The sequence below is a fragment of the Cannabis sativa genome, chromosome 4 (assembly GCF_029168945.1).
Source record: "Cannabis sativa cultivar Pink pepper isolate KNU-18-1 chromosome 4, ASM2916894v1, whole genome shotgun sequence".
NCBI classification, from domain to species: Eukaryota; Viridiplantae; Streptophyta; class Magnoliopsida; order Rosales; family Cannabaceae; genus Cannabis; species Cannabis sativa.
In genome coordinates, this window is record NC_083604.1 from 58,484,579 (window position 1) to 58,498,261 (window position 13,683).

The 13,683-nt window shown below is 29.9% G+C and overlaps 1 protein-coding gene across 2 annotated transcripts in view; it reads right to left on the reverse strand.

Moving 5' to 3' along the window:
• LOC115714339 (beta-galactosidase 6) overlaps nucleotides 1-12,802 on the reverse strand; it is a 69,279-nt gene extending 56,477 nt beyond the window's left edge. The window contains exons 1-5 of one of the 2 annotated variants that reach the window (XM_030643005.2): nucleotides 12,220-12,802; nucleotides 9,119-9,214; nucleotides 8,860-8,972; nucleotides 4,957-5,023; nucleotides 4,216-4,308 (exon numbers count right to left, since the gene is read on the reverse strand). In XM_030643005.2, coding sequence (XP_030498865.2) covers nucleotides 4,216-4,308; nucleotides 4,957-5,023; nucleotides 8,860-8,972; nucleotides 9,119-9,214; nucleotides 12,220-12,396 — 546 coding nt within the window. In that variant the 5' untranslated portion in view covers nucleotides 12,397-12,802. Of the gene's footprint in view, nucleotides 1-4,215; nucleotides 4,309-4,956; nucleotides 5,024-8,859; nucleotides 8,973-9,118; nucleotides 9,215-12,219 lie in introns of those variants that run through there. The other variant, XM_061114235.1, reaches the window with a different exon arrangement.
• Between the last annotated feature and the right edge of the window lie 881 nt (nucleotides 12,803-13,683).

The following is a 13,683-nucleotide window of genomic DNA, read 5'->3' on the forward strand; positions in this document are numbered from 1 at the left end:
CGAATTATTGGAAATTGCTTTTATTCTGAGGGTCTTTACAAGTTGTCATTGGCTCCTTTAGATTCCTCTTTTAATGTTGTGAATACTGTGGGTAAAAGACCTCATATTAAGGAAACATCCTTATTGTTATGGCACAAAAGATTGGGTCATATTTCCAGAGAAAGGGTTGATCGTTTAATTAAATCTGAAATACTTCCTCCTCTTGATGCTTCTGATTGGGATACTTGTGTTGATTGTACTCGTGGAAAAGCTCGACTAAAACAAGAAAGAAGGCGCAAACCGCAGTCAATCTTTATTGGAAATTATCCACACAGACATCAGTGGTCCTTATTCCACCACGTTGTGCAGAAACAAGTATTTTATCACTTTTATCGATGATTTTTCTCGTTATGGATTCACCTATTTAATTAAAGAAAAATCTTACGCCCTTGATAAACTCAAAATTTTTCGAAATGAGGTTGAGAAACAATTAGGAAGAGTCATCAAAGTTGTTCATTCTGATCGTGGAGGAGAATATTATGGTCGTTATACGTAACGGACAACACATGGGGCTTTTTGCGAGTACTTACAAGAAAATGGTATAGTTGCTCAATACACTATGCAGGTTCACTGAGCAAAATGGCGTTCTTTGAAAGGAGAAATCGCACTCTCATGGATATGGTTAGAAGTATGATGAGTAGAACAAATCTTCCAGAGTTTTTATGGGGTGAAGCACTTATGACTGCAACTTATATTTTAAATCGTGTTCCTAGTAAATCTGTTCCCAAGACCCCTTTTGAGTTGTGGACTGGGCGGAAGCCTAGTCTGAATCATCTTCGAGTATGGGGTTGTCCAGCTGAAGTAAAGATTTATGATCCTAATTTGAAAAAGTTAGATCCGAGAACAAATCGCTGTTATTTCATTGGTTATCCAATGCGCTCAAAAGGCTATCGCTTTTACTGTCCTACTCGTGGTACGCGAATTGTTGAATCTCGCATCGCTAAATTTCTGGAATTTGATGTTGCTGAAAAAATTCCTTCAACATCTCTTGAAATGGGGGAGTCCTCTAAAGGAATTTGTATTCCTATGTCATTTTCAAGAGATGATAATAGTAGTCTTCATCCTAGTCCAGTTGGTAATGCTCCCATTGTTGATGAATACATTGCTCCCGATATCGAAGATGATGAAGGTCCTATTATTGATGAAGGGCCTATTAATGATGAAGCTCCTATTGTTAATGAGAATCCTGTTATTGAAGAAATTCCAGTTGTGGAAGATGTTATTCAAAACAATGATCAACAAAGAGAAGTTATTCCAGAAGTACCTCCTCTAAGAAGATCTCAGAGACAAAAGAAGTCAACAAAGTGTCATGATAATTTTGTCTATCTTGGAGAAGGAGAATATGATATTGATCATTTTGTGGATCCTGTCACTTTTAGTGAAGCACTTAATAGTCCACAATCTTCAAAATGGTTAGCAGCTACGGATGATGAGATCGACTCCATGAAGAAAAATGGTGTATGGGAGCTAGTTTTATTACCTGATGGTTTTAAACCAATAGGTTGTAAGTGGATTTTAAAGGCTAAAAGGGATAAAAAGGGATGATTGAAAGGTTTAAAGCGCGTTTAGTGGCTAAAGGCTTTACTCAAAGAGAAGGTATTGATTACACTGAAACTTTCTCACCTGTTTCCACTAAAGATTCATTTAGAATTATTATGGCCTTAGTTGCGCATTTTGATTTAGAGTTGCATCAAATGGATGTTAAAACTGCTTTCCTGAATGGAGAATTGAATGAGGAAGTCTATATGTCTCAACCTGAAGGCTACAAGGAGAAAGGAAAAGAACACTTAGTTTGCAAGTTGAAACGATCCATTTATGGTCTCAAACAGGCATCTCGCCAGTGGTACTTGAAGTTTGACCAGGTTGTGACATCGTTTGGTTTCGTAGAGAACAAGTTTGATCAGTGTATTTATATGAAGATCAGTGGGAGTCGTTATATTTTTCTTGTTCTTTATGTAGATGACATTTTACTTGCCGGCGGTGATTTGTCACTACTAAATGAGACCAAAAATTTTCTGTCTTCCAATTTTGATATGAAAGATCTTGGAGAGGCATCCTATGTTTTGGGGATTGAGATCCATCGTGACAGGAATCGAAAAGTTCTTGGCTTATCTCAAGAAGCTTACATTAATCGTGTGCTCAAAAGGTTCAACATGGATTTATGTAAAGGTTGGTTCTATTCCTATTACCGAAAGGGGACAAGTTCACTAAGCAGCAATGTCCTAAGAACGACTTGGAAAGAGGAGCAATGAAGAACATCCCTTATGCAAGTGTAGTAGGGAGTTTGATGTATGCTCAGGTTTGCACTCGACCTGACATAGCTTTCGTTGTCAATGTTCTTGGGAGATATTTATCTGATCCTGGCCTTGATCATTGGGTTGCAGCCAAGAAAGTTTTGAGATATTTGCAAAGAACGAAGAGTTTTATGCTTGTGTATAAGCATGTTGACAATCTTCGAGTTGTTGGTTATTCAGATTGATTTTGGTGGTTGTGTAGATGATTTAAAGTCAACTTCGGCTATATTTTCACCTTGGCGAGTCTTGCTATTTCTTGGAAGAGTGTCAAACAGTACTTTGATCACGTCATCTACTATGTATGCTGAGTTTGTTGCATGTTATGGGGCATCTTTGCAAGCTTTGTGGCTGAAGAATTTTATTTCGGAGATACGAGTGGTTGATTCTATTTCCACACCTATGCTAATCTATTGTGATAATGATCTTTCTTTGTTTTCTTTTCAAAGAATAACAAGATTAGTAGTGCTTAAACATATGGAAATAAAGTATCTCCTTGTCGAGAGACTTGGTCAAGAAAGGAGACATTGTCATTGAAAATTGCAAGACCGAGTCGATGTTAGGCGATCCTCTAACCAAAGGGTTAAGTGCCGTCTTGTTTAATAAACATGTTGTTAATATGGGCATTTTAGAATCTTTTGATCTTTTGGGTTAGTGGGAGTTTTGTTTTCTGTTTGTTTTTAGAAATTATTATTTATAATTTTCTGAATAAAGTTATGAACTACATTTTATGTTTCAATATTTTATTATTGAATGGATATGTTTTCAATTATGTTTTGTTATATTCTCGAGAATGATTGAATTGAAAGCATGTGGTTCATATTGTTGTGATCATTGTCTATTAAATTTATTTGCTTATTGACAATGATATGTTGTTGGCTTAATTCTTTAAGCAAGTTTAGTGACACTTACTTATTTTAAGTGGTGTATGTTTAATTTCACTGGCTTATTTATTAAGCATCACGGTATCAGTGAAATTGAGGACTGATAAGGATATTATGTTATTTTATATTGATCACATGTTGAACATAATTCCTTACCACACTACTAGACTTATTGACCATGTCGATTTAATACTTTGGTATTTGTGATTATGAATGTCTTTTGTTGAGTTAAAAACAATATGACTGTCATAGTTCATTATCAAAGGTTAAATTGGACCGGTATGTTGAGATGCTATCAGAGAACTATCAGTTTTTAAAGTGGCCACAAATATTTTTCTTGTTGTTCAACCCATGAGTCGTTTTCAAACAAAATTATTTTGATATATAATATATATGTATTAAAATCAATGTAGCCCAAGTGGGAGAATGTTAGACTTTTATTTGGGCTTACATTAAATTTTATTGGTTTTATTAAAACTTGGGTTGATTGGATAGTTCTTTGCTGTGTTAGCCCATGTTGTTGGTGATCAATTGTTAATGGGCTTAGCATCTGTGAGTGGAGTCTAGGTGAAGCAGAAGTGTGGGCTTTTCTAGTTGACTGAAGCCTTTGATGAGCAGGCCCAGCCCAACTAGGGTTTTGTAGCTAAGTCCCCTCCCTAACTCTATAAATACATATTGTCTCATCACAATTGTATACCTTTTGATAATCAGAGAAAATAAATTGCTTCTGATTTAGAGATCTAGGGAGGAAGACTTAGTTGATAGTATTGCACTATCAAATTGGAGTAACTGCTGTGGATCAATCAGAGATAATTGCTATGGATCAATCAGGTACACATACCTAATTATTATATCTTATTATTGTGTTCTATGTTATATACAAATAGATCTTGGGTTAATTGTTAATTTATCTAACACATATTTATTCAAATGATTTAAATTTATGTCAAACTTCAAATAATTTGCTTAGGGAAAACCTGATATAAAAAAAAATTCCATACCTGTGACAATATTATTGGTCCTCCTTGAGAAGCATACAAACTCTCCGACTTCATCATGCTTACTATCATTGTTGTGAAATTTTTCATGTGAAACTGTAAATAATATAAATGTAAATTATATCATAACATATGATATGTAGATCAATTTAATAATTTTTAGAGAATAATATTTAGGAGTCTTTCTATTGATTTTACATTTTTTTTTATTTTTACAGAATTCATGTAATAAACTAACATATCAATCATATTCGTAATCTAAATTTACATAACAACTTATATAGAAATTATCAGAACAGCTCAAACCGTAAAAAGAAAAAAAAAATTTAAAAATAGTATATAAAATGAATCCCCAAATATATTCATAGAGAATACGTTGAGTATGATGAAAAATCATATGATAATACCATATTGACTTTGCTTTTATAGACTAGGTAAAAGCTTAAGCAACATGCAATACACCTACACGCTTGAATTTTTTTATTATTTTATCTTTATTATATTTTTAATAAACATTGTACTATATAAGTTTTAATAAAAAAGAAATTTATATACATAATTCTCCATCATTTCAAAAGTAAAAAAAAAAAAAATGAATATATAATTTAATAAATATAGATCATACATTATTACAACATGTTAATTTTATTAATTTGCTAATATTATTGTTTCATTCTAAAGGTGATCATCTAATTTTACCATTTGATCAACTATATCTTTTACAGGTAAGTGATAGATACATACCTTAAATGGTTCATTATCAGTTCGAAAAGTGATATTGGGTATATCATGCAGCCAAAATGGAAACCCTCTGTAATTTGTAAATTTGCAACACTCGTTAATAGAGAAAACAATGCTTAATTTATTAAACAAGAAAACAAAAAAGGTGTGTGTAAATGAATATTTAATTAGGTGTAATTGGCGTCCTAATCCTATTTTCTTCTTCTTTTGTAATACTTAATCCCCCATTCTGGCTTTGTGGTGACAAAACCTAACATCTATTTTGTTAGCAAATCTATAATATCATTTAAACCCAACGATTAAATTCTAAATATGCCCTACTTAGACTCATTCAAATCATGTCTATGTCTATGTCATAATGATTAAGGTCAATGAATATATGAGCCATATTAATGTGCCATATTGAGTTTCCCAAATACAAGTCTAATAGGAAAAAAAATTGTGTATAAGAAAGAGCTTATGATCATCAAAGTGGGCTTAGAAAATAATGAAGCCTTTAGCCTTATACTTATAGGCTCATAGGTTGTACAAGATGGGTTGATGACCACAACCACGTCCTCTACACGCATAACACACATTTCACATATTGAATATTTAATTACAAAATGATCAATTTATTGTAAAAAGCCTAAAACACATTCCCTCTTTTTATATAGTTATAGATATAAAGGCAACTTAATAATATTTTCTCCTAGGTTTGATCCTATAGGTTCATCCCTGCAACTAACCAATTTTTTTTGTGTGTTCCAATGTGAAACAGTAGATATAGTGATATGATTAATGTAAATGTATCACGTCTTTTTTTTTTTTTTTTTTTTTTTTGAGAAAACAAGGTAATTTGTGGTCAAATTGCCTGAACTTTAAAGTTTGACACGGTTTAACCCTTAGACTGAAAAAATTATGGTTAAACTCTCTAATCTCTACAATCGCTTTGGTCATCACTCATTATGTTAGTTTTTGACTGTTAAGTGCCAAATAGACCTGCCATTGTGTACACTGTGTACACTGTGTACACATGGTAAAATATTATTGAGCTACTTAATATTAATATTAATTATTAAAAAAATAAATTAAAATATTTAAAAAATTTAAAAATAACAAAATTAAAAAATTAAAAACATTTAAAAAATCAGAAAAATTAAAAACAATAATTTTTTTTTTCTCTTTTTCCTTTTTTTTTCTTTTTTTTTCTTTCTTTTTTTTTCTCTTTTTTCTTTTTCTATTTCTTCGATCTGCTTCTTCTTAGAAGGAGGAGAGGTTCTCCTCTAGTCTCCGTCTGATTTTGCGTGAAGGTGTGTGATCCATTTGGACGTAGGGTTGGCCGGAGCTATCAGGGCGGGTTGATTTGGATTGCTGATTTCTGTCAAAGTTAGCTAGGCACCATAGTTGAGAGACAGAGAGAGAAGGAAGTCAGTGGGAAATTAGGTGGTGAAGAACCCAACGGTGGAGTAGTTGTGGGCTTCGGTGGTTGTCGTCATGGCTCGGGCTTTGCCTTGGGAGGACGCGTCATGGATCGAAATCTCAGAAACCATAGAGGAAGACAAAGAGAGGATATCATCTGAAGCCATAGAGTGATAGAGGGAGACGAAGGGAAAAGAACGACGCTGGTATGGAAGCATTGTTTTATTTTTTTTTCTATTAATATTTTTTCAAGCATTGCTTATCACCTGTGGCGCTCGTCTTCGTGGGGAATCTTTCCAATGTCTGACACTGGAATTAGAGTATGGGATTGGGTTAAGTTCATCTAGAATCTTCAGCACAAAGGTGTAAACCCGGACGAAGTGTTCCTATATGCTTTTGTTGTTATGGACGGAGAGTTCAGAATGATAAGGTACATAATCATAAAATAGATAATGTGAAGCAATGTATTCACTCAGTTTCTCACTCTTTTGCATATTATAGATTTTTCTTTATCCAGCCTCCTCCTCCGAGCCTATCTCTTACTTGCTACCCGCCTCCTCAAGATTGGCTCAAACTGAACTGTGACATCAAAGTAGGCTCACAACACATGTGCATTGTAGAAATCACCTTGGTGAGGTGATTTGGGTGACCTCGGCAAAATTGGATTACTCTGACGCTCTTTGCGGTGAGGCGGCGGCAGTTTGCTTGGCTTTAGAGGTGACTTTGGAACAAGAATGTAAATTTATTATTGTCGAGAGTGACTCCAAGGAAGTAGTCAATTCCATCACTAGGGTGGACTCTAGGTGGGAAATTAAAAACTACTCCTCTTTTTGTATTAGAGTCATGTCCTCTTTTACTAGCATATATGTTTTGTAATATTTTTAGAACATGTAATTTTATGGCCCATAATGTAACTAAGTGGGCGTTTACCCACAACCAGGGTCAACCTTCTACCTTCGCCATTCCTAAGAACATATTATGTAATGCCGGTGAAGTCTAAATTTTCTTTATAATGAACATTTTAAATATATTTAATTAGTAAAAATATAATTATTATTTTTTAAATATAGATAATAATAATTATTATTTAAAAGACTAAAATCTCATTTTTAAACATATTATTGTACAAAAAAAATATATTAAAATTAAATTAATTAATTCATGCAAAGTAAAAAAAAAATTAACAAAGCATGTGTTCATCTTCTTCCATTGGTAGTCATCTTCTATTCATATAGATTCATTCTCGCAATTTCAAATAAAATATCAGTTCCATTAAAATACAAAATAACTAGGTTTCAAAATTTGTTCCCTTCCCTTCCCAAAAGAAAAAAAAGAAAAATCAAATCCCGATTTATTTTGAATGTGATCGAGATCTGAAATTTATAACTTCCCATATTAAAATGAAATTTGAAAGGTAAAAAAAAGTATAGCAAGGACTAAATATTAAAAAAAAAATATTTATAAATATTAGTTCATAAATGGATCTAATTATTTAACATTTTGATTAAAAAATTACTTTATCTAAATTATATAGCTAATAATAATTATTTAATTCTAAAAATATTTTCTTTTTAATAATAACTTAGTTGCAACTTGTTATAATAGGTTATAAAAAAATTATGACTATCTTAATTACATTTTAAATATAATCATTAAGTACTTACTTATATATATTTTGGAATTAGGAATTTAATATTAATTATGTTTCTTCTCAATCTATAACCATGTGAGTATTTATTTTTTATTTTTTTTTTATGGTAGTATTCATTATAGTTACGATATCCTTTCAGTAATTTTTTCAAAAACAATTTTGTTGTTTGTATTATAAAATATTTAAAATTTTTTGGAATAATTTAGTTAATACCTAATCTAAACTCTGGTTATAGATAAATACTTAAGTTTAATTTTTTAATTTTTTGACGGAAATAATATATAAATTATATTTCTAGAACTTTTATAGGTACTTACGTGTCATTTTCTTATTGGTATATTTAAATGAATTTTAAAATAAAAAATTTAATGATTTAATGATTTAGACCAATCATGGACTATCATGTGACCATTGACTTGATACTTAGGTATTTATTTATAATTGGAAGTTAAACTAAGGTATTTATGTCGTAAATTATTCAATCTTTTTTAATAATATTTATATAGATGATCGATGCCATAATTACAATGTACACTTTTATGAAGAAAAAAAATACTTTCAAATTATTGGGATCAGAGATTGAGAGAAAAAAAAAAATTGAAAAAATAGATTAACTGTAACACTCTCATAATACTGATAATGATGACATGTTGCATAAATATTGAGTATTGTTATTGAATATCAGTGGTGTCCAGCATATTTGATAAATTGCGCCCTATAATTATTTAGTAATATTTTTTAAAATAATTTTTCTTAAATTATATAAAATTTAATACTTAATTAACACAAAAAAAAAAAAAGTATTAGTGATATTTTTTAAAAATTCTGTATAAATATTAGAGTAAAGTTCATACCCATAAGTCCATTCACTCTCGATAAATGGTCCAATCCTAAGGCAAGCATAAAGTCCTTGTGATTGGATTTCCTTTATGAATTTGACTAAATCGTATCGACCGTTGAAATCGTACTGTTAGTTTGATCAGAAATTAATAAATAAACATGCCATGAATAAATCAATACAAAATTATGAAAGAGTTATACTACTTAAAAGTAGTGAGATGTGAGATGTGAGAGTGAGAGTTTGAGTAGTTAAGCTGATGATTGATCACTAACCTCTCCCTGTTTGGGCTCATGAAGGTTCCAAAACACATATGTCTGAATCACATCAACTCCTCCCTCTTTGGCTTTTTCAATCAAGTATGGCCACATCTGCATTATTATAAGTTATTACCAAGGTTCCAAATAATCGCAATTTATTAAACGGTTTCACTGGATTTGTTCTCCAATTATACTTTGAATAATTAAAAAGATTATGAGCCCTTATATTATATACTAGATGAGAGTAACTTGGCGAGCCACGTAAATATTAGTTTTATATAAGTTCTAGTGGTTTTTGTTTAAGAATTCAGTAACTAAGCAACAGCAACAACAATGTAGATAGATCTATTTAAGTTTTTCATATTTGTAAAGATTATAAATCTAAACTTTTAATTTTCTTGATTTAAGATTTTGAATTGTTCTGATTTATTTGTTTATCAATTTATTGAAATACTTGAATATTTATTTGTTCTGATTTTGAATTATTCTGATTTATTCATATTTGAATATTTATATTGATGATTGTTAATGAAATTAGTTTGTATCTTTATGTTTCTAAAAAAAACGTATTATTTTATATAGAGTTTAAATTTAAATTTATATAAACATATTTATTTTTAAAAAGAGTAATTCATAAAAAAAAATCGCATAAATACACAAATACACAAATATAAAAGCCCAATGAATAAATTAATTCAAATAGAACATACCTCTAATTTCAGATTGTTGGTGATTAGTCGTAATAATTCAAACTTTTGGAAATAAATTAGCTCAATCCTTTTGTGCCAATGTAATTGGAAAATCTTTTGGTAAATTTTCATAACACAAATCAAATTTGGTTCTTGTACTCAACTTTGGAGGTATTTGAAGGGAGATCACATGTCATATGTATAAAATAAAATAACACAGAAAGTTTCAAGAACCAAAGTAGCACTATTACTAATACTGAACTTTGTTAAGGCTTGTCATAGTTTTAATCTAAATAAGCGAAAATCTCCTCCATCGTGCTGGTGACTAATGACAAAACCTTTAACCAAATTACAATTTAGCCATTTTCATTGTCAATAATCACATGTTAAAATTTTCTCTGTTTTAATCTTTTGTTCTTATCTGATCAACTTGGGACCATTCCCAATTGAACATGGGTTAAAACTAAAAAGGCAACAACCACCAAATGTGAAAAACTCTAAAACAACCCTCTCTTTGTTAAAAAATTCTGCTCCGTAATGAAAAAATAGATCTTTGGAAAAGAAAAAGAATTGAGCTGTAGAGAGCTCTATGTTGTTAGGAACAAAAACCAATTAAAAAAATTCATTGCAAGAGAAAATCAAAGATAAAGAAATATAAAGAAAATCAAAGATATTGACCCCAAAGCCCAATATCAGAAACATTTGGTACCTGTTTAAAATGCAGGTATACAATTTCTAACAATAATAAAGAACACACACAAATAAATTTGATTTAGATGACAATCGCAGGGATTTGTGGTAATCGAATCACAAAGCTCACTTTACCATTGACAAGATGATAATTGCTAATTTCATTCAACGATTCCAATCAAATAACGATTCCAATGAAAAGGCATTTCATTGAAGCGTTTCCTTTGGACGATGAGATGTAGAAGGGTTTCAATGAACGGTGGGGTTAGTTTACATGAAGAGAGTTTTGGTTACTGTGATGGGGAATCTTCGCTTAGTTTAATTTTATTAAATATAAATTTGTTATTTAAATAAATTCAAATTCAAATTCATATTTAAACAAAAATATATATATATAAATAACAGAAATATCTAGGTGGAACAATTCAGTAGATAAATATTATTTATTTTAATTTTTTAAGTAAAAATAAATATTATTTAATTTTTTTAAAAAAAGATTGTTTAATTTATTGGGTTTAATTATTGAGTTTATTTGTTAACCGAGATCAAACCTATTAACATCGTTAAATTTAACAGAATATTCTTTTATTTTTAAAGTATATTGTGTTAAACCAAAAAATACTGTTATATAAGCACTTTTAATATATAAAGATATAGTTCTTCATAAGTACGGACTCATATAGCAACAAAGTACGAACACAATTAAATCACATTAAAGAAAATTCTGTATATTATAACACACTATGGGTTCGTTTGGAACGCCGTATTAGGTCGTACTGTATTGTATTGTATTATATTAAATTGTATTTTATACAATATTTTTATGTAAAACTATATGTGGTAATAACTTTTATAGACACCTAAATATATAATATTTTAGTCTAAATTAAAGTTTAACATAGTATTATATAAAAATATGACATATAATCCAATTCAATATAATACAATACAATACAATACGACCTAATGCGGCGTTCCAAACGAGCCCTATATCTATGTACTTTGTTATAAAAGGAAAAAAAAAATGAAATATTAAAAATTTATATGCATTTAGTCTTACCAATTAAAAGGTTATATAAATCTAGTATAGATGTATATATCATATATGACTTCGGAATCAAAATACATGTTCCTAGTATCACGAGAGGCGTTCATCATAACAAAAATGAGCTATAATGTGACCATATAAATAGTATATAATACATACGGAAAGAAGTCATGAAAAGTGGATGAACAATAGTAAGTAGACAAATCATAATTATTATGCTGTGCCCGTGACATATAAAAACGACAAATTAAGAAAATTAGTAATTCATCATCACTATCCCAAATATTTTCTCCCTTTTTTCTTTGTCGATCAGGAAAATATTATTACCAGCAATTAAAATAATTAATTAGAGCCACACAAGAAGCTTGTCTATATAAAACAGAAACAAAATACTCTTGACTCAGATTATAAGTGATGAATCAGAGATACTCGTTGTAGTAGGTAGTGTAGTTTAAAAAGTAAAACGTACGTTAAAAATAAGAGATTTTATCTAGAAAGTAATCAGTAATATGAAGTTTCCACATGAGACTCTTAACAATGGCTATGTAATATATACATAAATTTATATACAGTTTTCAAAGTAAGTTGAGGGCCGTATACATTTTATTAACTCTATACTTTTCTTGATAATTAGTTAGATCCAAAATCCGTACCACAAGAAACACGTAAAAATAAATATAAATTGGTACCTCAGGAGTGCTACGAGGATAATGGATTGAACCTGAGAAGAGCAATCGTCTGTGGCCATCAATAATAAGAGATCTGCCATCATATGTGACATTTTCTGCACTACCCCATGATCTCATCATAATAATACTCACCACCACCACCAAACAATGTTTAATAAACCATCCATTATTACTCATTCTTATATTTGTCTGACTTAACTACCTCTTCTGTTCTCTCTCTCGATCGAGATATATATATATATATATATCCTATACAATATGTTGAATTTTGCAGTACGTGACACGTAAGTGAAAGAGCTATAGCATTTGATGGAATGGAAGTACTACCAATTATAAAAGGGTAAGAGATTGGCTAGTCTGGAAGTGATGATGAATGGAAGGCGTGGGTGAAATGTGAAGGATTAAGAAGGCGTGGGATTGAAGAGCGCGCAAGGAGCCAAATTCTTTTTAAATACGCGTGACTACTCACTATCTCTTTCTTTCTCTCTCATTCCACTGACAGTGCCAGAGCACCAAATTGAAACACATGCACCCAGCTAATGTACCTTAATTTATATCTTTTCATCTCATCCTCATATTTCATCCTAATTTAGCACCATTAAGATTATTATAGGTGTGATTAAATCTATAAATAGAGAGACATGTTGTGTGTTTTATCCCACATTACTCGTGTGCGAGAGTGTGGGTTTATATTAAGCTTAGCAACTCTTAAGTTCTAAATCCATAATTAGATTATGGTAATTGAGTAAATTCTGTGTTTGGTGTGATAAAATCTAGGGCATTTTACATAAATGTATACATTTTTTTAAATAATTACAAAAAATGTGCAAAAAAACACAATTTTAAAAATGCACATATTTAAAAACATATTTACAAAATTTCATACAAATTCTTAATTAAATTATAATAGATATATTAATGATTCAATTTTCTATATTTAGATTTGTATAACTATTTGTATAACTATTTTCTTATTATGTTTTGTTGTGTATGGTATTGTAATATTTTTTTTAATATTGCTTATATGTTTTTAGTGTTTTTTTTTTTTAAATTTATATATGTTTTTGTTAAACTTGATGGGTTGTTTTTGTTTATTTTTTTAATGTATTTTTTTGGTGAAAGAATTATTCATGCTTCATCTATAAAGGTCCTTTTTTTTTGGTATTTTTATCTTTGTTAGTTGTTTTTTTTTTTTGTGGTGTTTCTTATTATGTTTTGTTGTGTATCGCATTGTAATATTTTTTTAATATTGTTTATTTGTTTTTAGTGTTAAATGTCCTTTCTTTGGTATTTTTATCTTTGTTAGTTGTTTTTTTTTTCTTTTGTTGTTTTGTGGTTTTTTTATTGTTGTTTTGTGGTTTTTTTATTATGTTTTGTTGTGTATCGTGTTGTAATATTTTTTTAATATTGTTTATTTGTTGTTAGTATTTTTTTTTTTAATTTATATATGTTTTTGTTAAACTT